The sequence below is a fragment of the Thamnophis sirtalis genome, unplaced genomic scaffold, assembly GCF_051295495.1.
Source record: "Thamnophis sirtalis isolate CommonGarterSnake01/CBP01778 unplaced genomic scaffold, rThaSir2_p1.2 scaffold_15, whole genome shotgun sequence".
Lineage (NCBI taxonomy): Eukaryota > Metazoa > Chordata > Lepidosauria > Squamata > Natricidae > Thamnophis > Thamnophis sirtalis.
Window position 1 is genome coordinate 18,103,004 of NW_028261395.1, and position 24,136 is coordinate 18,127,139.

At 40.2% G+C, this 24,136-nt stretch overlaps 1 protein-coding gene across 2 annotated transcripts; it reads right to left on the bottom strand.

The window, feature by feature from the left end:
* NOLC1 (nucleolar and coiled-body phosphoprotein 1) lies at window positions 1-22,151 on the bottom strand. Of its 2 annotated transcripts, XM_087702148.1 has the most exons (15): window positions 21,983-22,151; window positions 20,440-20,495; window positions 17,420-17,535; window positions 14,532-14,653; window positions 11,281-11,440; window positions 10,523-10,644; window positions 8,115-8,256; window positions 6,920-7,057; window positions 6,658-6,732; window positions 4,321-4,410; window positions 4,032-4,151; window positions 2,462-2,986; window positions 1,801-1,907; window positions 640-720; window positions 1-402 (listed from the first exon to the last, which is right to left on the bottom strand). In XM_087702148.1, exons 1-15 carry the CDS (start codon window positions 22,091-22,093, stop codon window positions 244-246), a joined length of 2,124 nt encoding a protein of 707 aa, XP_087558274.1. In that variant the 5' UTR covers window positions 22,094-22,151; the 3' UTR covers window positions 1-243. The 2 variants fall into 2 exon arrangements, with proteins under 2 accessions (XP_087558274.1, XP_087558275.1); XM_087702149.1 differs by lacking the exon at window positions 6,658-6,732 and having other exon boundaries at window positions 21,983-22,141.
* Between the last annotated feature and the right edge of the window lie 1,985 nt (window positions 22,152-24,136).

Here is a 24,136-nt window from a genome sequence, read left to right on the forward strand (position 1 = left end):
TTAGTAGAAATAAGGTATGTTTATTTATCACATTATCAAGTGTTCATTAACATAAAGTGAAGCGAAGTTAGAAACTTCTGAGAAATCCAAAGGACTCAATCCCATACCTCCATTAAGAGTCACATTATCACATAGGAAACTGGCAGCCATCCTCCCATCAGAAATTAAGACAACAGGTTGTGGAAGAGATATCCATGACATTTCACTATTTAACTGGGATCCTGTTCCCAATATGGTAGAAATTTAGTCACTTTCAAATTTGATGGAGTTTATCTGTGTAGAGATAGTACCACCACAATAACTTCCCCTTTTCTTCTTTGTCTTCTCATGTCGGAAGGATTTACCTTTTGTAAATTTCAGAACATCATTTGCTTTTTCACCCCAGTCGCCTATAGCTCCTCTCTAGGAAAGAAGATAATTGATGATCATTAGCCACAAAACATTAATAAGCATAAATGGTTTTTATCACTTTGCATTTGTAAACTGCCCAGAGTCTATGAGTGTAGGTTGCAATAAATACATAAACAAACACATAAACACACACACATATATACATAGCAAATAGCGCAATTTTGTTATAGTTTGTCCAGGTAGTCTCTATTTTGTAGAGATTACTGCATGAAGAATGCCTATGCCTACCTTGGCATCAAAGGAATTGTTAGCTACTCGCACATCTATTTCTATCTCTTCTGTTCTTATTCTGCGAAAAGGACTGGATTTCTGCAGAAGAAAAAAGATACAAATAGTCCTCATGATATGATCATTCCAGGTGCTAAACAAAAGGACCCATCCTCCAAGTTCTTGTCACTTCAGCATCCCCATGGTAACATGAACAAAAGAACCTTGTACTTATAATCAAACGTGGCCTCCCATGGTCACATGAGAACAATCTGTGCCCTTCCTTGCTGGCTTCCTCCAAGCAAAGGCAAAGTTAATGGGAAACCAGCAAAGAAAGTTCGAAGACATTGGGCGAAGTCTTTACACACGTGGAGTGTGCCCTCCTTCCACTTCACGTGCACACAAACCAGACCCTTTTTTCTGGCCAACTTGCAATTGCATACATGCATGGACATACACTCTATTTCTACAGCATCCCATGTACTTGGCTTCCCTGAAATCTTTCCCACAAATACACTCATGTACCCTGCATCCTGTTTCCACAGTCTCCTTTCAATTGCACTCATTCCACCTTTTCTGAGCCTCTCTTACTTGGATTTAAGAATGCACACAACCAAGTGCCTTCTTTTCTTGGACTACTTGTGATCACATGCACTCTATGTTCAACTAAGCACCTTGTCCCCCAAACTCACATGTATCCTGTGTTGAGCCTCCTTTTCCTTTCCCCAGTACCCCTATTTATTACCTTGTTCTTTCCACTTAATGACTCACACATCTTGGATTGTGACAACTGGGTCTGCGAGGCATCACTAAATGACATGACGGCACTTGATATCACACTTCAGAGCCTCATTGCTTAGCAACCCCATTCCAACTGCAATTGTAACTTGAGGATTACTTGCCTATGATATATCTGATTTCTGACCAAATCCTTCAAAATGGCAACTTAAGAACTTTTCTAGTTGAGAAATTGTTTTTAGAGTCACCAAACATTAGAACCAGATCTAAGGTCATCCATGACCATTTCATAATACCTTTCAAAAAACCTTGTAAAATACAATTCAAATTCGGCTTTTGCAGTTATGAGGGAAAGAGTTACCATCTGATAAGATGGACAGCTAATACATTTAATAAATAAAGTGGAATAAATAAAATCATAAAATCCTTTTTCTCAATCCTTACCCGCTTTGATTTTGGGAATGTATGAGGACTTGTGGCTTTCATCTTCTTGATGTCTGGGGTCTCCAACTCCTGTTCATCTTTCCTTTTCCGCTTTTTTTTTGATAAGCCTGTTATATTTCACAGGAATAGTAAGCTTCCACAAAACCATCTCATTCTAAGTAAGTAGCATCTAATCAGTACACAGCTTGTGGAACAGGAAGGAGTTTCATTTGTGCTATAAATTCAGGTATAAAATAGTTATCTAAAATATCTCTAATCGGCAGGAACTGATTCACCCAATGTCTGAATAAGTACAACATGCTAAGCAAAATAATCCAGTGTGGTTTATAACTTGATGCTGTCTAAGCCAAAGTATGATTGAGCTATGGATAAAATGCTGCTGTGAACCACTAAAGTCTTTCTTGACAGACAGGGATGGTGTTCATCTATCATATTAAATATGGTATCAGAACCAAGCCCAAATATGACACAGCAAGATCCAAATGATTACAATCCTTCAATTACTTACTCCTAACAAGCAGAATCTTGCCAAACTAAACCTTGTCGCCTACTAGATGCACATTCCATCGCATTTTTTCCTTTATTTTATTATATTTGATTTGGTGTTATGTTCAAATAAGCTCCATTGTAATGAATACTTCCCTCGTGAAAAATTACTAACCTTCCTTTGTGGCCTCTTCATCAGAACTACTACTGTTTGCAGAATTCACTACTTCAGATGTTGGAGTCTTTAATGCAGATGTTTTGCCCACCAAGTTAGCTGAGGTTTTTAGCACTTTTTTTGCTGTTTTGCAGTTATTTTGTCCTCTCTTTCTTTCTGTTTTTTCAGATATTTTAAATTCATCAGTGGAATTCTCAGTAGAGGTCCTGATCTCAGCTGGGGTTTGCTTGCTAACGATCAAACTGCTACCCACCGAGAGTTTGCCAGCTGCTTTCTGGGATGGCTGAGTCTCTTCTTCACTGCTTGAGCTGCTTGAGCTGCTTGATTCAGAACTCTTTGGTTTAGAGATAGGGGTGCTGGATTTGGGTGTTGTTTTGACAGCCTTTGTGCCTTTTATTTTATGAACTTTCTTATTTTCAAGGCTACTTTCTACTTTCTTTGCCAGCACTCCAAGAGGTTTCTTCACTTTCTTTATGCCTGTCTTAACTGCGGATTTCTCAGGAATACTGTCAGAACTATCAGAATCTAGGAAGAAAAAACAGCAACATTTTTCTTTGCAAGGAATTACTACTTGCTACCCCAGGAATTTTATACTGTGATGTGTAACATCCGAACCCCAGAAAGCCATACAGAAAAGCACAGCAAAGACACAGATCCTGCCATTCATCAAAGGCATATCAGAAATGTCTGCCAGGCTACTGCAACCCCTAGGAATAACAGCCCACAAACCCACATTTACACTCAGAAAGAAACTTACAAAAATCAAAGACAAAACAGAGAAGGAAGACAGCACCAACATAACATACAAAATCAGTTGCAATAATTGTAACCAGTTCTACATGGGACAGGATGACAGTTAAAATCCAGAATCCATGACCACCACCAGTAGGTTGTCAAACTCAAAGTCTCTGATCGCCAGTCACATCAACAACAAACAATACCTGTTTTGACTGGGACAAAGCCGAAGTCATTGTCCATGCCAAAACCAGTCAAGCAGATGAGCTTTTCAAAGACTGGTATTGTACCAATGAGTCCAATCAACAAACACATTGACTTAGAAACAGCATATAAAATGGTAAGAAAGCAGACCATCCAAACCACCAGCCAATGGCAGAATCAACCACCCTCACCAGTTAAATTTCATGTCTCACAGCAACCAGTCAGAAGTCGCACGACCAGAATCAGCTTTGTGATTCAACCAGTCACAAGATGAACTGATCACCCAGGATCTATATAAACGAACAAGTCACTTCACCCCAAATCCCACTGAAGATGTTACCTAGTTTGGTAATGAAATATATGAGAGCCAAGCAGCAAGCTCGAAGCACAAACCTCTGCCTAAGTAGCTTGTTTTAACAATTCATAATCCTTTATTATTAACTTATGGTGTATTTTAAATTTAAATTTTGGTACCATAAGCATGCAATGTAAGAAAAATATTAATAGATTTTTTAATGTTGGGGTTTCTGTCTATAAGTAACTGAAGACTGAACAAAACTCCTGCTCTACAATGAAAGAATACAAAATATTAAAATGGGAAACATTTGATTTACCATGTTATCCACAGTACCTGAAGTATCAGAGGAGCTGCTCACTTTCTTGAATGGAACTGATTTAACAGCAACATTTGCTGAAACGGCTTTGGCAGAGCATTTGACCAAAACTTTCTTTTCTTCTTCAGAACTAGAATCTAAATAAAGCACACATAGCTTTCATTTATACTGGCACATTTAATTTTACCTCAAAAATGTTGGAAGATTATATAGCACTGACAGCATTTTGTACTTGGCTGCTTATAATTATCAAAATTATAGAACTCCCTAATAGAGAGATCACATGTTATATGATAAGCTACTAACCTGAATCACTCTCTGAAGAAGTATTTCCTTTTTGGATAGAAACAGGGAGAGATTTGGGGGCAAATGCTTTTTTAATCACAGACCCTTCAGCTAGAGGAAAAAAATATAAAGGTTTCATTATATTCCTTGTGACAATTCCAAGATAATAAGAGTTCATAGTTATGCTCTCAAGCTGGCATCATGTAGCAACATCTACAGGTATTATTGCAACCTAAAACTATAGTTGTCCTCAGCAGAAATAGCTGCAAATACTTTTTATAGATTGAATAAGAACGATCTGTACTATTTGTGCTAAGTTTAGGGATCATGTGTTGTTAATGCAAAGTACCTTTTTATGAACATTACAACATACGGTTTCCCCAAAAATAAGATTTATCTGGGTTTTCACGCCTATGCCTAATATAAGCCCTACCCAAAATAAGCCCTAGTTAAGACCCACCCACTCCATGCTACTGTCTGGTTGCTCAGCACACTGGTCCAGCCACCACAAGGTCAGGTCAGGTAGTTAGCGAAGTGTGTGGAGCTGCTCCATGTGCCCTGCACCCATGCACCTTAGGACTCTTGCAAGCAGGCCACGACATTTTAATCAAGCAGGAGGCCAAGTAGAGCACTGGTGCAGGGGCCACAAGGTGAGGAAAGAGGGGCTGGAGCTGCCCCACAACTGTGCACCTCAAGACCCCTTGCAGGCAGCCCACCCACGCCCCAATACCTGCCTTGCGATGGCAGCACCAGCAGTCCTGTCCAGTAGGAGCCCATGTGGCCACCAGCCCACTTTTTCTGCTTGCTCAGCCATAACCAAGCAGAAGGCACACACACACACACACAGAGGTTGGATCAGATCATTCTCTCTCTCTCTCTCTCTCTCCCTTCCTTCCTTCCACTGCGCAGCGATAGCTGGTCCCCGCTTTCTCACCGGCCTGCATTGCTCTGTCTCCATTCTGGAAATGGCAGCCCCCTTTTCTGCCGCTTCTCCAACTAGTGTTGTGTTCCTCCTTCATATGGAAGGACCCTAAGCTCCGGAAAAACTAGGCCACTTGGAGCTGGGTGAGGAAGATCAGGCTCCCTTTCCCAGTGGTTCTGCAAAGTCCTTGAGGTTTTGGGTGGTGGAGGAGAACCTGCCTCAGCACCTGCTTCGGATGGCAAACAGAAGAACTTTGCTCTTTTTCTCCAGGGCCTCTGAAATTCCCCCCCCCCCCTGCTTTTCTGCCTCAAAATCCAGAGCACACACACTTTCCTCGTGATCAGCTGAGGATCCGGTAGCTACCATATGATTTTTGTAAAAAAAAAAAAAAAAAAACTACGAAGGAAGAACAAAATGCAGGTTGGAGAAGTGGCAGGGGGGCTGACATTTCCAGAACAAAGATGTGGGGTGATGCAGGCCAGTGAGAAAGGTGGGGACCAGCTATTGCTGCGCAGTGGAAGGAAGGGAGGGAGGGAGCGATCCAATGAAGTGTGTGTGTGTGTGTGTGTGTGAGAGAGAGAGAGAGAGAGACAGAGAGACAGAACACACCGCCACCAGCCCAACTCTTTGAGGTTGGATGGGATCTCTCTCTCACACACACATACGTGCGCACACAGAGGTTGGATTGGATTGGGCTCTCGCAGCGGTGCTTTGGTGCCTGGTCAGCTGGGATGGCCCCACTTCTCACTTGGCCACTTTCCCTCTTCTCCCCGCTCCTCCTCCCCTTGCTCTGTTTTCCATCTCTCCATTGCAGGGATCCACTTTTACAGTGGTGGGGCTTGGGGGATGGTCAATCCTCATTTGTGGCCTTAGATTATTGTCAGCTTGTGATAAAGAAAACTTGGGAAAATTCAGATACACTAAAAAGAGGAACGCAGGGACACATTTATAGTAAAGTAGTATAAGCCCAAGATTTGCACACCACAAAGGAACTGTTCTCACCCCCTGCCAAGTCAAAGGCAAACCTCAGTAGAATGTGGGCATTTAGCAGTCTGAACATGATTAATAGCTTGCAACTGTGATTTGGAAATTCCAATTTCTGACTGATGAAGATTGGTGACTTCTTTGGGAGACCTGATTTGGGGTGGGTCTGATTGCTCCAATTACCCTACAATGTCTTCTCACATAATGCATGGAACTGCTCAAATCAGCCAACTTAATAACAAAAAGCCCTGCCCAGATGCCTGTTAACCATTTCATTTATTTGCCTTACTAATGTCCAATCTCAACCTGCACATGACTAATAAATGATGCATTTAGGTTATATGCAAGCATTACAAATTGACTGTATTGCCTGAAAATTATTTTCCTGAGCCTAAGACCCTGGTAAGGCAAAAAAACAAAAACAAAAAACACCCCTTCTTCTTCTTCCTTACATCTATCATAGGGATTAGGTGTCTCCTTCTGTCTGATGGGAAATAGTGCATCCTTTCCTCTATTAGAAATTCCTTCTATAAATAAAGGAAATTTTTCTTCATTAATAAGAATGCATCTACCAGAGGACTATATTTCTCTCCCACAGATTAGATTTGATTCTTTACCAAAAGTCAAGTATTTAAAAGGAAGATATATTTGAATCAATCTCTTTAAATATACACATCTCATCAGCTTTATATACAAGTTATTTATGAAACATACTTGATGGGCTCTTTGTGAACACTTGCTCTTTTTTCTCATTATTCTCTCCGTTCTTCTTAAAGGTCTTCTTTTTTATGAGGGGGGCTTTGCCTTTCTTTGATTCTATGGCTAAAGGGGGTGGCACAGCAGAGTACTCTCCTGCAATAACAGACAGCAGGGAGGGAGGAAGAGAGGGACAGCCACACACAAAAACATATATAGGATAAACCAAAAGTTAGGTTTTGTAGACATATGTACATGATTTAACTACATGAATTGTGTTGCCATTTTCTTCTAAACACTTTCTTATTCATTTGATGAATGACCACTGTTTATTCCTAAGGCCATTTTCTAACCTTTTCTCTGGAAAAAACAATTTGGAATTAGCTTTCAATTGCTACAACCTATATGTGTATGGGCAGTTATATATATTACACCCACATGCACACATATATCGTGTTTCCCCGAAAATACGACAGGGTCTTATTTTCTTTTTACTTACAAAATATGGCCTTGGGCTTATTATAGGGGAGGGCTTATTGTTTTGGGGTTGCCGGGCAGCTGCTCCCTTGCGAACTGGCTCCCGAAGAGCCGGGCATAGCTTCAAGGGCGAAGCAGCCATAAGGTGACCAAGCTCACGAGCAACCGCCCGCCAACCCCCTCTCCAGCCAAACAGAGCGCCATTCACTGACCTAGGGGGTATCTCTTAAGGCTCCAAGCCACGTGGTGCTCTGCCCGCTCCCCAGCTCCCACGGCTTGGCACATTAGGGATACCTCCTAGGTCAGTGCATGGAGCTATGCCGGGCTGGAGAAGGGGGTTGTGTGAGCGCCTGTTCCACTCTCTGCAGGCATGTCTCCTAGCCTCAACATGTCCGGGGCCAGTTCTCCCTGCAGCAGCTGCTGCCGCGCTCCGAGCATAACGTCTTCTCCGGTTCCAAACTCGGCTGCAGAGTCTTCCAGCAGCGGCCGCTCTAGGAGTGCGTTTTATGGTTGTGGGCTGGCTGCTAGAAGACACTCTGTCCAGAAGACTCTCTTGCAACCTAAGTACAGCAACAGTTAAGGTCCTGGCAATTCATTCTTTTTATCCAGGTTTTCATAAAATCTGGTTTATATATTTAAAAGGAGTGTGCGTGCGTGCGTGCATGTGTTTTCCCTGATCCAGTGCTGATCTAGATTTTCATATAAATTAAGAAGTCAGCTTCTTTTAATAACTTACCACGCCTCGGCTTTGAGGCTAGTCTCTCATGTTCTGAACTGTCACAAGAAGTCTCACTGTTGCTCTTCTTTCCCTGCTTGGTTTTAATCGGAAGTGGCTGAGCAATGTTGTTTTTACAATGTGGAAGTTTCTTCAGCTTACCCTTATAAACAAAACAAAATGAAAACTAAAATTGTCCCAACATCTATCTAACAAACACCATTTTCAAGATGACCATCATTCAGTCAGACACTGCTTATATACAAATGCCTAGGTCAAAGACATGGAAAGCCGTTAAGATATCATTGCACAGGATAAGATTAGGGATCAGCTGTTCCCCATTGCCTAAGAGTGTTTTCAGAATTCTTCGTCATTTGCTGCTGAAATTAACCTTTGGTTAATCCTAACCATTTCCTCTCTCTGCCTGCTTAATTTTAGAATTCATTAAGTAGATACCTCACTTTCTTGGGCAGTATTCTCTATTAGCTGTGTTCACAGACCACAATTAACTGCGAATGGAAACTCAAAGTACTGCCTAATATATTTAGAATTAATATTCTTAATAGTATCTTTGAGAAATGTTTGACTAGGTTGATGAAAATTTGATGAAAAGCAACTGTAAAGCATGTAAGATTTAGAGTATTAAAAGTCCATTTAGTAAGACTAAATTTTTAAAATTGGAAACAAGGTATTAAAGGAAGTTTATAATAAACTATTTTGGGATTATATTTTTCCAACAAAGTGTGAATAACAAATAGAAAAAACTAATACAGGTAGTCCTCAATTTACAAGAGTTCGTTTAGTGACTGTTCAAAGTTACAAAGGCACTGAAAAAAATGACACGATTGTTTTTCACACTTACAACCTTTGTAACATTATGCTCATCTGATTAATATTTAGATGCTTGGTATTTATATTATTCTTACAACTTTAGAGGGGTTGAAAGTGAGGGTAACTTAAAGTGAGTTATGGGTAGGGTTAAAGTGGTGGATCATCTAGCTGTAGACAAATATGATTTGCTTCAAAAGTACCATGTCAGAAATAACTTCTGTAATGATCCAAAAATAAAGGTAAGACAAAATGAATGTTAGTAATTATCTTGATAAGTCAAACTTACGTACCGCCTTCATTGCAATACTATTGAAAGGTTTAAAAAAAACCTTCATAACGATGATCCTCTATGTTGAAGACCTTCTATCTAAAATCTGTGATTGCTCAATGTACAATATTGAATCTTATTTTGCTGCAAAAACTTGTTTATTGTGTGTCTTTTTGGATATTGACTCTGCTTCTTCTCATGCAGTAGGCATAGAAAACCATTTTGACAATAGAAGCTTATACATATGGAAGCTGAGTTTTAGCCTCGATCACTAAAGTGTCTTTTAAATTGCTAGAGCAATTTATTCTGAAAACATAAGAGAATCTAGAAGAGTAATTCCTTGCAAACACCAAACTCATAAAAATGATATGCCCGTAACTTTTCGTTACTAGTCATCCACTAATAGATGGCTTACAGCCCAAATGGTGACTGATGCTCCTGACACCAAAATGTATATTGAAGTACAGCACTATAATAAGCTTAACGGAAGTGTCAAGAATTCACCTTGCAATCCAAAAAAGGAGCACTGAATTGCACTCTTTCATGCTGAATTTGACAGCATTCTGGATTGTTTTCAGGAAGAGAAAAGGAGGAGAAAATAAATGGTTTATTGTAGTAACAGAGCAACACAGGCTTTCAGGCATTAAACATGTCCTATTAAACAAATGTAACACAACATTTTGTGTGCAAAATTGTGGGCATCAACTTGACCATCTATTTTCATCAATAGATTTCTCAGGTTAAACTTCTATTCAAACATATTTTTAGAGCAACACATCCTATTATACCTTGCAGATTCTCATGGCAATGGCAGACAATGATAGTCAAAAGTTATTAACAAACAAATGATGCTTGCCATAGTTGATATGCATGAGAATGACTCATGAAATAAACCAGATGAAGCACTCATCTAGAAAACGTACCCACAATGATGCTTTTCAATACTTTTACCATGACTTAGCATTTACTTGCCTTCTAGAAGGTCTTATTTTCCATTAAAAAGTTATTCTGTAAGCCAGTTTCAGCAGAAGAGTCTTCAAAATATACATTTTATACATGCATGCAGGAACATACATGTATACAGTAGGAACACACACATATACAATACAAATGTATGCAGTAGTCCTCTCACTACTAGGTTTTCTATAAATGTGAAAATTAGGGAGGTTTTATTTATATATTAACAAATTCATTGACACTGCAATTTCAAATAACTCTTGGCAGTTTACATACTTTACAATTTTTCTGAAGAGAAGGATATTTAGTTTTCTATCTTCATCAAGAATAAATAATTACTATTTAGCTATGATACAAAAAATTCATAACTTACTTTGACAGGCTGATTCTCTTCAGAGCTGGAATCCTCACTACTACTCGTGTCATCACTGCTGCTGCTGCTACTACTCTCTGCCTTGCCATTGATAGTTTTAGACATCACCTTGGTAGGTTTTGCTGCCAATTGCGATTAAAATGTTTCCATTAAATTGAAACATCAGATAACCAGATATGTAGCTTTAAATACTGTATATAGCTTTAACAGTCCTCCCTCTCTTTTACAAGTATATCTTTGTAATATATATTTACAAAAATATTTTCAAAAACCGCATCCAAGCTTACTTGGCAACATGTGAAACCAACCAAAGTTCAAAGGAAATTAGTCAATTTTCTATACTTAAAATATGAATCATTAGCACTGTAAAACACTAATTCAACTTATTAAGCACAAGGAATAAGCAACAGTAATAACTTTGCTCTTGTATATTACATGGATTCATACATTGAGCAGGAACTGAACTTACAAATGAAACAAAACTAAATGATCCCTTTCAAATTTATCTTTTAATTATTCCATTTCAACCTGAGGGCATTGCTGTTTCTCTAGATGTGGAGCAAACCTGAGTCACAAGCAGCTTATATTATCCTATTTTTCCCTCACTCTTAAGATTTCTTCAACACGTTTCAATACCAGAACATGACTAAATTTTCTTTTATAAAATCTACAAAATGGGAACCGAAAAATACATTCATGTCTCCTTTACTCCTTTCATACATCACTTGAATTACTCACAAATTTTAGCTTGAAGTTACCTGATGTAGAAGTCAGTTTTATGACTTTTTGGGCTCCTTTTGACTTTGGTGGTTGGTGCTTTGGAGTTTCATCTTCTGAGCTGCTTGAATCCGAACTTGAATTCTTAGATGTCTTCTGGGACTTTGTTTTTTGAATGGTTGATTGGAGAATTATTCCCTTCTATCAAGATAGATCAGTATCAGTGTCAAACAATATAATGTAATTTTTAAAAATTTGCCTCTTCAAAACCTTGGTGTGTCTTATACTCCGGTGCATCTTATACTCCAAAAAATACGGTATTATGGAAGATCCAAAAGAAACAGGTCCAAAACTACTTGAGCAAATAGAAGAGTATGGAGGAGTAGCAGGATTGAAAATTAATAAAGATAAAACAAATTTTTTAGTGAAAAATATAACAGAAAAGAGAAATAATGGAGAAATTAGATATTCAAATACTAAAGAAAGTGAAATATTTGGGGATACAACTGACTTCAAGGTGTGTAAGTATCAAGGAAGATGATTACTATAAATTAAGAAATCAAATTGAAACCGATATAGAGAAATGGAAAAACAAATAGTTATCATTAATGGGAAGAATAGCGGTAATTAAGATGAATATATTACCAAGAATATTATTTTTGTTTCAGACAATACTAATAAAACTGGAAAAGTAGTAGTTTGAAAAATAAAATAAAATAATAGGAAAATATATTTGGCAAGGAAAAGAGGAGAAGAGAGGGGGGGAAAGAGCAGGGAAGAAGGAGGAAGGAGAGGAGGAAAGAAGAAGGCAGAGAAGAAAGGTTGAGAAGATGGAAGGAGCAAGGTTGTTGCAAAATAAGATGAAAGCAAGGGGTGGCAAGAAAGTGACCCAAACTGTATTCTATATATTTGTAAGAAAATAACGATAAAGATTAATGATGAATAGATAATTGTTAATAGCAATTATAAGAATGTATATTTGTGAATGAATTTGAAAGGGAAAAATAAAAAAACTTTTTATAAAATAAAATTTGAGGGTATAATAAAACTCTCTTGAAGTATATGAGTGAAACAGGAAGTGAGGGGTACCCCAACTTTGTTGCCTTCACATTATTTTCTATCCTAACAGCAACTGTCAAAACTAAGAATCAGAATAAAATCTGTGAGCCAGCTTAGAGTATGTATTTCAAGAAATATTTTCACTGCATTTGCAATTTTCAAACCATAACAAATTTTATTCTTCAGCATTAACATCTATCCATCCTAATTCAATTATACAATTATGGCATCACTATTATTTCTTTGTCCCAGGTCCAGAGAAGCCTTCAAGTATTAGCTAAATTTTGTCACCAAGAAAAACAATTAATCAAGTGCTTTAAATACACCCTCCACTGGAAATCAATCACCCACAAATTCCTTTCATGCATAGAGGGCCACAAATAAGATAATTTGATATGCAAGTCAGGTAACATTCTGATTCCTTCTGCAGTTAAAATGTTCAAAGCAAAATTCTGCTGTGAAGTATATAAGTGTACCCTAATTTTATCAAAATCATCTTGTACATGGTTTGATTTATTTCTAACACACCACTGAGATTTGGATTAGGAGCTCCAGGCACACAATAACAACTTGCCACCTAAAATGGTATGAAACTAAACTAAGGAAGAAATTTATTTGTTCTTGTAGATAAATGTAATTTCTTATATTTTTTAAAAAAAACATAGCAATTGATTTTTCTCTTTCAGTTCAAGTACTAACAATCACAAATCTGGGGAAAGCTATTGCTAAGGTCAAACACCACATTCTTGACTTTGATCTACAAGCAGACAGATCTAAAGTTGCAAATTGTACTTCAGGAACTTTTCATCAACTTCTCTTCACTATTCCAAACTACTTCTTAAAGATATATTCTTCCTCATACAGAAAGAAGTTTATATCAATCTAGAGCTAAAAGAGAATGTGAGAGATTGAGTTAAAAGGCCTTATTCCAATATACAAAGAAAATAAAGCTTAGGTTTATGGCTCAGTTATATGGATTTAAATTAAGCAACTATCCCCATTAGAAAAACACATTCCTTGGGAATCGAAAACTATCAGCTCAAACATAAAAACAGGCAGCCAAGGAATAATGATAAGTTGGAAGAAGACAGAACTTTAGGAAAACAAAAGGTAGTAACTTTTTAGAAAGAAACTATGCTAATGAAATATTGCCTCTTTGTTCTTTCAAAGCTCCATTCTTTTTGCAATGGAAAAATAATGCTTCATTTCCTCAGTTACATTCAAGAACCTCATTGATCTTGTTTGGCATATGATGTGTTGCAGCCAATAAAATGATTTTTTTTCTACAATACAATGTTCTGTCCTTGAACTTGGTGGAGGGAGACTTGATTTGATTTGATTTTAGCTTTATTTGTATGCCGCCCTTTTCCCTGAGGGGACTCAGGGCGGCTCACAATTCAGGGGGAGGGAAGTCTAAAACAAGTTATACACATAAAGACAATACATCGTTAAAAAGCACAACAGTCATACTATTCGGGTGGGGTTGAAGTCTTTAGCCCCAGGCCTGTCGGGATAGCCAGGTTTTAAGAGCTACGCGGAAGGTCTGGAGGGTGGTGAGGGTACGAATCTCCACGGGTAGTTGCCAGTCGACATTGACCGGCTGATGGAATTCGGAGGAGGCCTAGTCTATGGGATCTTATTGGCCTAGTGGAAGTAATTGGCAGTAGGCGGTCTCTCAAGTACCCAGATCCAATACCATGAAGGGCTTTGTAGGTGACAAGTAGCACCTTGAAGCACACCCGGAGATCAACAGGCAGCCAGTGCAGCTCGCGGAGGATAGGTGTTACGTGGGTGAAACGAGGTGCACCCACGATCGCTCGCGCGGCTGCATTCTGGACCAGCTGAAGTCGCCGAATACTCTTCAAGGGCAGCCCCATGTAGAGCACATTGCAGTACTCCAGCCTAGAGGTCACAAGGGCACGAGTGACTGTTGTGAGAGCCTCCCGGTTCAGGACTTAATAACATTCCTTATCTAAATCACCATTGCATATGCTCAGTTGTAACTAGTGAAGCAATAAGTCATGTCTAGGTGCACTGTTTGCCATACCAGGATTGGTGAGGTACTTTATTGCATCAACTTTTTTTAAGTACAGAAATTAGACCAAACAGCAGCTAATTTTTACTTTTATGATTTCATTGTTGGGATTTGTGCATATATCTTATTTGAATCTATGTTTTGAATTTATATTACTTCCTTTGGATGAGTTTTAAATGTGGAAAATTAAAATCAAACCTTTGCTGGTTTTTTCCCTTCTTGCTCAGAGTCTGTGGAGTCTGTGCTATCAGCACTGCTGCTCTCAGAACTGCCTGGAGTTGACTTTATTGGTACTGGGGGCACAGTCACTGGTTTCGTAGCTAGAATTTAAAATAATAATATTAATAGATCATTATTACTCAAAAATCAAAGATCAGTTTCTATATTTTATGACAGTGAACAGCTAAGAATTTATAAATCATAAAAAGTAATATAAAGAACTGCTCAGCTCTGGACTGTTTAGAATAAAAACGAAATTTCAGTATAAATCCCAGCACCCACTAATCTAAATCAAGAATACAGTACAATATATAGCATGTTCCATCTAAACAGTGGCAGATGAATATATATAAATTGGTATGGCAAAGGAAAAAGCCATGAGTTAAATGCAAGATATTAAAGATGTGAAGAAAAGATGATCAATCCTACCAGATTTGAAGCTATATTTTGCTGCTTGTTGTTTAATTTGGATGAGTCTGGGGGTTGTTAGAAATTATTGGATTTAGGAAGTCACAATTTGAGATTTGGGTGGCATAGATATTTATGATATGATAAAGTTGAAGTGAATATAGATTTTAGAAACCATTATGTTGGTGGCCAGTGGTTAGGGTGCAGTACTGCAGGCCACTTTAGCTGACTGTGATCTGCAGTTCAGCGGTTCAAATCTCACTGGCTCAAGGTCGACTCAGCCTTCCATCCTTCCGAGGTGGGTGAAATGAGGACCCGGACTGTGGGGGCAAGTTGCTGACTCAATTTGCTAAAAAAAAATTGTAAACCGCTTAGAGAGGGCTGAAAGCCCTATGAAGCGGCATGGAATAAATATAAATCTAGATTCTACTCAGAAAGATGTTTGATTTTGAACAAAATAATATTGAGGTTGAATTATATATGTTAAGACATGAGACAGAAGTGAAATAATGTATGGGCAAAATATTGTCTATATAATATGCAGATGGTCCAATGGGAAAATGTGTGTTTGAAAGGATTGAAGGTTATATTATGTTACAATCTTAAAGAGAATTTTTATAAAATGATGTATCATTAGTTTGTGTCAGCAGAGAAATTATCTAGAATATATAAAGATATTTTGAATCTTTAGTAGAAATATGTATAATATGAAGCAACATTTTATAATGCTTTTTGGAAATATTAAAAAGCTAAAGAATCTTGGATACAAATACATATATTAATTCAGAAGATTTTAAAGATTAAAATACAATTGAAACCAGAGACTTTTCTTTGGGGACTAATGGATAAGCAACTAGAAAAAAAATTGATGAAACTTTTGTTCGTTTTATATGTAACTGCAGCAAGTCTACCGTATACTCAAGAGTGGAATAGTTAATTTAACACTTAACAGAAGAATGTTTGGCGAGGATGAAGAAACTTGTAGACATGACTAAATTAATTTTTCTTAAAGGAAAAAACATCTACATTTACGACTGACCAGAAACCCTTTTTGTATAAAATGGAAAAAATACAGATGATTTTTATATGGTAGCTGTTGTGACTCAGCAGTTCTGCTGAGAGTTTTTTCAGCATACAAAATTCAGTGTGGTGATTCAGCAGTTCTGCTGAGAGCTTTTTCAGGATCACGATTCATTAGGCAGCTGGGAGTGGTTAAGAAGCAAGGTTGGAGATAAAAGGACGGAGGCTGCCACGCCCCAGTTGCTGGAGTCAACATACGTTCATTCGTGCCTTCGTGTGTTCCGTGTCTGGTACAATATTGCTGGCTTATTACTCGTGATTATGCCTGTTACATTTGGAGAAATGCTTTGATGTTTTCATGTAAAACTGTTCCGTGAAGACTTCGGAAGAAGTGCATCTTGCTTGTAAGCGTTTGTTTTGGAATTCTTATCAGAGTTTTGTTTACGTTATTTTCGGGGCTTGAAGCCAGTTTGAACTGAAAAACTGATAAAAAGTCCTCTTAAGCTTTGTCTGCCTGCGTTTGTTAACGAGCCGACAAGGGGGGGGGGTCAGAAAAGGTAGCTTATTCTAACAGCCTTCCTTAATAACTTTTTAGGTGATACTGAATCTTGATTGCTCTTGTTTATTTGGATGCTGGTTAACAGGTGTAAGAAGAATGTATTTAGGTCTGTTTATTTCTTTCCTTGACTTTTGGTTCGTCTCTTTTTGAGCATTCATAGATGGAGTGTCAGATGTGCCATCTTCAGCTTTTATGCTTTGCTGGCATTTATGACAATAAAGTGCAGGGAGAGTGGGGAGGAAGGGGAAATGGAATGGAGAGAATGGAGATAAGTGTAAAGGAGGGCGATAGGCTGGACGGAAGCCAGAAGTGTGAGAACCAGCATACATAAGGCCTGGGAACAGAATGTGAAACTGCTTCATAGCGTCAACCATCCATTCTGTTACCAAAACATCGAAACAATATGCAATTGGATGGAGATGGACTAGTGAAGAAGGGAGGGCTAGAGGAAAAATATGTTTTCGTGGGAATCTTAAGATCTAGCCTTTCTTTTGCTGCAACCACTTAATCTAGTAAAAGAATCTATCATTTCAACCAAATGGAGTTTTTATTTCTTAAGAGTTCTGAGCTGGAACAGGCCTGACATGGAGCTTATCTAAACAGGTCTGCTAATGACGGCTTCTCAAAGTATCATACCTCAAGAAACTGTGGTTGAATTTGGGTGTTCTGAAATAAATACTTTTGGATGCATTCTGGCAATTGGAAGACTTGAAAAAAAAATCCTTCATAATGGTAAACAAGTATCTGCTATGTTACTGCTGAAACGTCATTCTCTTGAGTCAAAAGGGGAATCAAATTGTGAGACATTTTATCAGTAATATAACAAACCACTTTGGAAAAGCATACAACATTACACTAGACATAAATCAGCAAACCTCACCTTGTTTTTTGACTGGAGGGATTTCATTTTCACTGGAACTTTCACATGTAGATGATTCTTTCTTTGTCTTCTTCACACCATTTGCAAATGCTTGCTGTTTTTTGGCAATCGGTGATCTGAATGGATGGAAGAGTGAGAAAGTATAAGAGTATCACTATTCCATTTTAAGTTTTGGAATGTTCAGCAGACATATGATTGTAGCCAGTGTGTGAAGATAAACACAGCTGGGCATATCCAATGACTAAATAAGAGATCATCTTATGCTCCAATATAGAAAGTGGGGGGAAATGAAAACGTTCATCTAAATATTCATAAAGATTAATCTAGTGAAGAAGCTGTGATTATATTTATAGCATTTTTATTTCAATTTGTAATTAGAAACAATCCCCAAGGTCCCACTTAAACATTCATAATGCCTGCAGACATAATGTAGTTACTGCTGGTATACAATATTTCTTGGGAAAACAAAGTTTATTAATAATTTAGTATAAAAATGCCACTACTAGTAAATATCCCCACAACCTTAATTTTACTTCTTTATATAGTATAAATGAAGCATGCCTCATTTATTTACAAATAAATGTTCCTTTATAACATAAAGCTGCTAGCAGATAAACTCATTAAGTTGTACACATATACTTCACAATTTATAACAATTGGGACTAGAATTTTCATCTCTAAGCAATGCAGTTGTAAAGCACAAATCAGGTTACTATTGCTTCACTGGATCTCATGGTGGTTTGGTGAGGCATCTTCCTTCTGGCTTCTCACAACTAAAGTAGTGGGAAAGCAAGCAGAAAGTTGCAAGCAAGTAGTTAGGTGGCTGCTGCCAGGTGGGGGAGAAAACCAAAGGGTGTGTGTCTGGGAGGATGCAAGGGAGTGCACTAGATGCCACAGAGGGAGGATGCACAGGGTTCAGAAGAGGTGAGAAATTGGGAGAGTGCACAAGGGTAGGCAAGAGCACAATGCAAATCAGGGAGGGTGTGCAAGGGGGTATAAGAGAGATGCAGATTGGGAGGAACCGGGAGGCTCTCACAACAGTCACTCGTGCCCTTTTGACCTCTAGGCTGGAGTACTGCAATGTGCTCTACATGGGGCTGCCCTTGAAGAGTATTCGGCGACTTCAGCTAGTCCAGAATGCGGCCGCGCAAGCGATTGTGGGTGCACCTCGCTTCACCCACATAACACCTATCCTCCGCGAGCTGCACTGGCTACCTGTCGATCTCCGGGTACGCTTCAAGGTGCTACTTGTCACCCATAAAGCCCTTCATGGTAGTGGATCTGGGTACTTGAGAGACCGCCTACTGCCAATTACCTCCACGCGACCTATTAGATCTCATCGATTAGGCCTCCTCTGAGTTCCATCTGCCGGTCAATGTCGACTGGCAACCACGTGGAGGAGAGCCTTCTCGGTGGCAGCTCCGACCCTATGGAACGATCTCCCCGTGGAGATTCGTACCCTCACCACCCTCCAGACCTTCCACACAGCCCTCAGAATCTGGCTATCCCGTCAGGCCTGGGGTTAAGACTGTAACCCGCCCGAATAGTATGAATGTTGTGTTTTTAATTATGTATTGTCTTATATGTAAAAGTTTGTCTTCCTCCCCCCCCCCCTTTTAAGTTGTGAGCCGCCCTGAGTCCCCCCAGGGAAAAGGGCGGCATATAAATAAACTTATCTATCTATCTATAACATACCAAGATATGTATGAAAGGTGTAGTGGATGAAAGATGTGTGAGGGGGTAGTGAAGGTCGGAGGAGTGCTGTGGGTGTGCAAAAGGGCCAGCATGATGAGTCATAAGACGGTGTATGGTTGGGAGGGGGCTTACTCAAAAACTTGAAACTTTACTGGCTGACTTCCCCACTGACTTTCTAGGGAAGGTTGCAAATGTGATTCTAGGGTGCTGTGTCATAAGTTCAAACTGGTTGCCAAACCCACAGACCACATGACCAAAGGAGTGCTAGGATGGCTGGAACCCTGAGATTTCTCCTAATCACAATTTGTTCAGTGCTGTTATAAGCTTAGTCACTGAACAAATGGTCATGGGTTAAGCATAACAAATGCATTTTACTCAACTACAAAGATGAAACCTTTTCTAAATAGAGCATACCTTGCCCTTGTCTGGACAATTGTTTTGTTTGGACCCAGAACCCACTATTTTTTTGTCCAGATATGTGTTGCAGGGGGCAGCAATACCAAGATAGTGATTGCACTCTGAGAAAAAGAGCTGGGATAATCAAGAGCAAGGTAGATAGACCAGTCAGGCTGCTCCTGTTGCACCTGAATTCAAGCAGCAGAGGAAAAAGACAGCATCGGGAGTGGGGAAGGTGTAGGTTGGGAGCACAGTGTAGCACTGAAAAAATCAGAAAAATTGGCTGAGACAACTGGAGAAAGAAACAAGTCAAAGGCTAAGTTAGGAGCACAGCAGTTACAGGCAGAGAAGGTAATGGGATTATTCAGTCTGGAAGACGCATCTGGACTTCGTTGTTGTCAAAACCTGAAGAGCCCATATAATTCCAAATTTTGGTTCAATCACAATCCTATTAAACACCAAGCCAGAATATGTTCTATGTTCTGCTAATTTTTATTCTATGTATCTGCTTACTGTGCAGTGATCTTGCCCCAACTGTGGCATCCTTCTATAGCCATATATGATGCCACAGTTGGGGCAACATCACTGTATTCACTGCCAATTGTAAAATGAACAAGTTAAATCACACTTGATTTTTTTCCTCTGGTTTCAGAGAGTCCATTAGAAATAAGTATTAGAACAAATGTCACATTTTCCCTATCTTCTGGGATTGATGAGAAACTGTTGACAACTTCCAGCCATCACAAATAGGGCCGGGAAGGCTGCAAAGTTTGCAGCCCTAATTTAGACTCCCAGCTTTTTAATTATTACTAGTTACATCCACAGCAGAAAGACTTAAAGCTCATGTCAAATCACTAAAAATTAAGCTAGCTAGCTAAATTGTTTAAAACGGAAATGTATAATCTTTTCCCTGAACAGAAGCTACTTACTTTAGCCAAAAATTGAAGATATCAAGGAGAGAAGCAGCATTTGGATCTTGCTCAGTCTACAAAAGAATAATGAAGAAAATGAAAAAAAAATTGGGGGGTGGGGGGAAGATAAATCATTTTTGACAGTGATTGAAAAGTTCAGGTTAGTTCAGGAAATACATATAAAAAATCCTGTCATCTTGCAAACATCCTATATCATGAGTACAGAGCTGTTACATAAAACATTCACCCCACAAATAAAGATGGTCTTCAACTTACAACAGTTCCCTTAGTGACTGTTTGAAGTTACAATGGCAGTGAAAAGTGATTTATGACCATTTTTCACACATGACCATTGTGGTATCCCCATGGTCACATGATTTACATTCAGATGCTTGAGAACTGACTCACATTTAGATGGTTGCATTGTCTTTCTGAAAAAAAGTGATGTATGACCGTTTTTCACATACATGACCATGTGTTTCTTTTTCAAATATGAGATCTGGGTCACAACTCATGTTTTCTGGCTGAATTGAGTTCTAACACCAATTCTGAGATACGCTTTGGTCTAACTCCTCAGCGAAACCTCGGATCTGAAAATGAAGTGGTTTTTAAGCTTTCCAGAGCCAGAGGAACATGAATATGTGTTTCTTTTTCCGTATCTGAGCTCTGGGTCACAACTCATGTTTTCTGGTTGAACTTTATTCTAACACCAATTCTGAGATACACTTTGGTCATGTGACCATTCACCATGGTCACATGATCAAAATTCAGATGCTTGGCAACCCACATTTATAATGGCTGCAGTGTCTCCGGGTCATATGATAACCTTTTGCGACCTTCTGACAAGCAAAGTCAAACAGGGAGACCAGTTTCACATAACAACAGTGTCACTAATTTACAACTGCAATGATTCCCTTCACAACTGTTGCAAAAAACTCACTTAACTAATGTTTCACTTAGCAACGTAAATTTTGTGCTCAACTGTGGTCGTAAGTTGAGGACTACCTATACTGTTATGTCAGGGGTGTCAAACTTGGGAACTTTAAGATTTGTGGACTTCAACTCCCAGAATTCCCCAGCCAGCATGAATTCTGGAGTTGAAGTCTACAAGTCTACAAGTCTTAAAGTTCCCAAGTTTGGACACCTGTGTTATGTGCTACACGCTTATACGTAAGCAAGGGCAGTACAGAGGCAGCAATAACGCAGGGATGAAGAGGGGGTGTACCACTATAAATCCTGAGGAACCCTCCCAACCCCCCAGTAGCTAATAGTTGAGTAGCAGCGTTTCTTTTCAATGCCACGTGCAGCCGCACTATTCCCATAAGGTTCCACGTAAGCTTCCCTAAAGGCTGTAATGGACCTCCACAATATCTTCCAGCCTCCTTTCTTCCTCACTCCCCACCCCGGGAACATCTGTCCTGCCGACCTCCCGTTGGCTGCCCGGCCCACCATAGCCGTGTAGACCCCCAAAGCAACATCCCAAACTGCGGCGGGGCTTCCCCTGCTCTGCAATCACGTCGGAAGATGCCCTTTTCAGCCGTGCCCGCCACCTGGGCCTCACCACTCCAGCCGCTTTCCCAAAAGCCCGCGCCGCCCGGTCGAAATGGTTCTCCCGCAAGAAAGCCAGCACCAGCGGGAACAAGTCGCTCGGCACCGCGCGCTCCGATGCCATCTTTTTTTCTACCGGAAGTGGCAGTCGCCTCGGCCGGAAGCTGGGTGGGAGGAGAACGTAGAGATATAAAAATTAGAGGGGCGCTTCTTCTGAATCCAGCCTTTTCCGCGACTATACAGCGAGAGGTCCCTGTGGAGAATCTGCAGCAGCTGCTGAAGAAATCGCTGCTTTCGAAACCTGCTGCATATAATTGCTGGGAAGGGAAGGGCAGGGCAAGCTGTTGTTGGGGGTCAGTCTATAACAGGGTTGTCCAAACTTGGAACTTAAGACTTGTGGCCTTCAATTCTCAGAATTCTGGGAGTTAAAGTCCACAAGTCTTAAGTTCCCAAGTTTGGACAACTCTGCTCTATAACATCGGTCCGAGATGAGGTTAGAGGAGCTCCTGCCCCAGGACTGCTCCCCCCCCTCCTGCCGCTAAGTTGCCCCTGGATTTCTGAGCCATTGTCTTTGGGCGATAGGGAGCACAGGTTCTCCCTAGCCTGGCAATCCGAGTGTGCAACCTCTCTTGCCAGCCCATGTTGGCAGCTAAAGTGGCAAGATAAGGAGAGCAAGCAAGGTTATTTCCTCCCTGCTCTTCCCCCACCCGCCTGCTCATGACAAGGAGAGAGAAGGAAGAAGCAGGGTCTCCTGTTACCCTGTCTCTGTGGGCTCGGAGGATTGACAGCAAACGACCCACCCTCTCCTGCTTCTCTCCCCACCCTTTCCCTTCCAGGGAGGCGAAGCTGTGAAAGGATTTTAGATGAACAGAGTTGGAAGGGAGCTTGTAGGTCAGGGGGTCAGCAACCTGCAGCTCTGAAGCCGCATGTGGCTCTTTCATCCCTATGTTCTGGCTCCCTGTCGCCGGTCAGCTCCACAATTGATAGGGTTAGGGCTTTTGGTTAGGAAAGGCAGAGGAAAAAGGATGCCACACTGGGGTGGGAGTGGGGAACTGGACTTCCAGTCGGTTCCAAAATTGAACCGGGGGGGGGGGCTTTCAGTTAGGACCTTTGTGGCTCTTTGAGTATTTAAGGTTGCCAACCCTCTGCCCAAGCAGGAGACCCTACACCATTTCTGACAAATGGCAGTCCAATCTCTTCTTGAAAACCTCCAGTGATAAAGCTTCCACAACTTCTGAGGCAAGGAAATGGCTCTTTTTCTTGCCAAATTTTCTTCTAGACAGAAATGTCTGTCTCACTGAAAGGGGCCGGACTTAAAAGTGCTTCATCAGTAAAGGAGAATATTTTTAGCCCAAGATTTAAATGAGAGGTCTTGGTGCTCTCCGGGCTTCGTTATTTTGTTGCACTGATGTTATCTAGTTTGAGTAATGAAAAGTCTGCAAGAAACAGCCAAGCTGCGCACCACAGTGGATAAAACAGTGGACCTTTTAATCATGTTGTAAGGTCCCAAAATGTACTTGAGTTACCACAATTCCAAAGATAACCAAAAAGAGGCTTGGCAAAAGTAACAGCTTTTATTTCGCAAAACAAAATTGCTGGGTGGACAATTTCCCACAGCATACAGGCAGCAAGCATGCAAGGGAAAAACTACACCTAAGGAGAGTGTGATGAACACCTGATACCTGCAATTTACTCAACTCTGCCCCCCTGGCATATTCCTTGTAGCTCTGCCTGTCCATGCTCTCCTTTGCCAGTGCAGCAAGGAACAAGGGCTGGATGCTTAGCAACACAGGTATTTGTCCAATGGGAAACTACCAGAGGACTGGAAAATAGCTGATATGACTCCCATCTTCAAAAAAGGGGGAAAATAGACCCAGGAAACAACAGACCAATCAGCCTAGCATCAATACCTGGGAAGATACTGGAAAAGATTTGCAGATGATACAAGCTGGCAGGAATAGCTAACACCCTAGAACAGGTGTTGGCAACCCGCAGCTCCAGAGCAGCATGCGGCTCTTTCATTCCCCTGCTGTGGCTCCCTGTTGACTGAGCCCACCACTAGTTGGCCCACCCCTTGTCCTCCCCTCTCAGTCATTCCTCGCCTGCCCTGAGAAGGTAAGGGTGATGTCAGGGGATGGAGACTCGCTCCATAGTCCGGAGCAGGAGC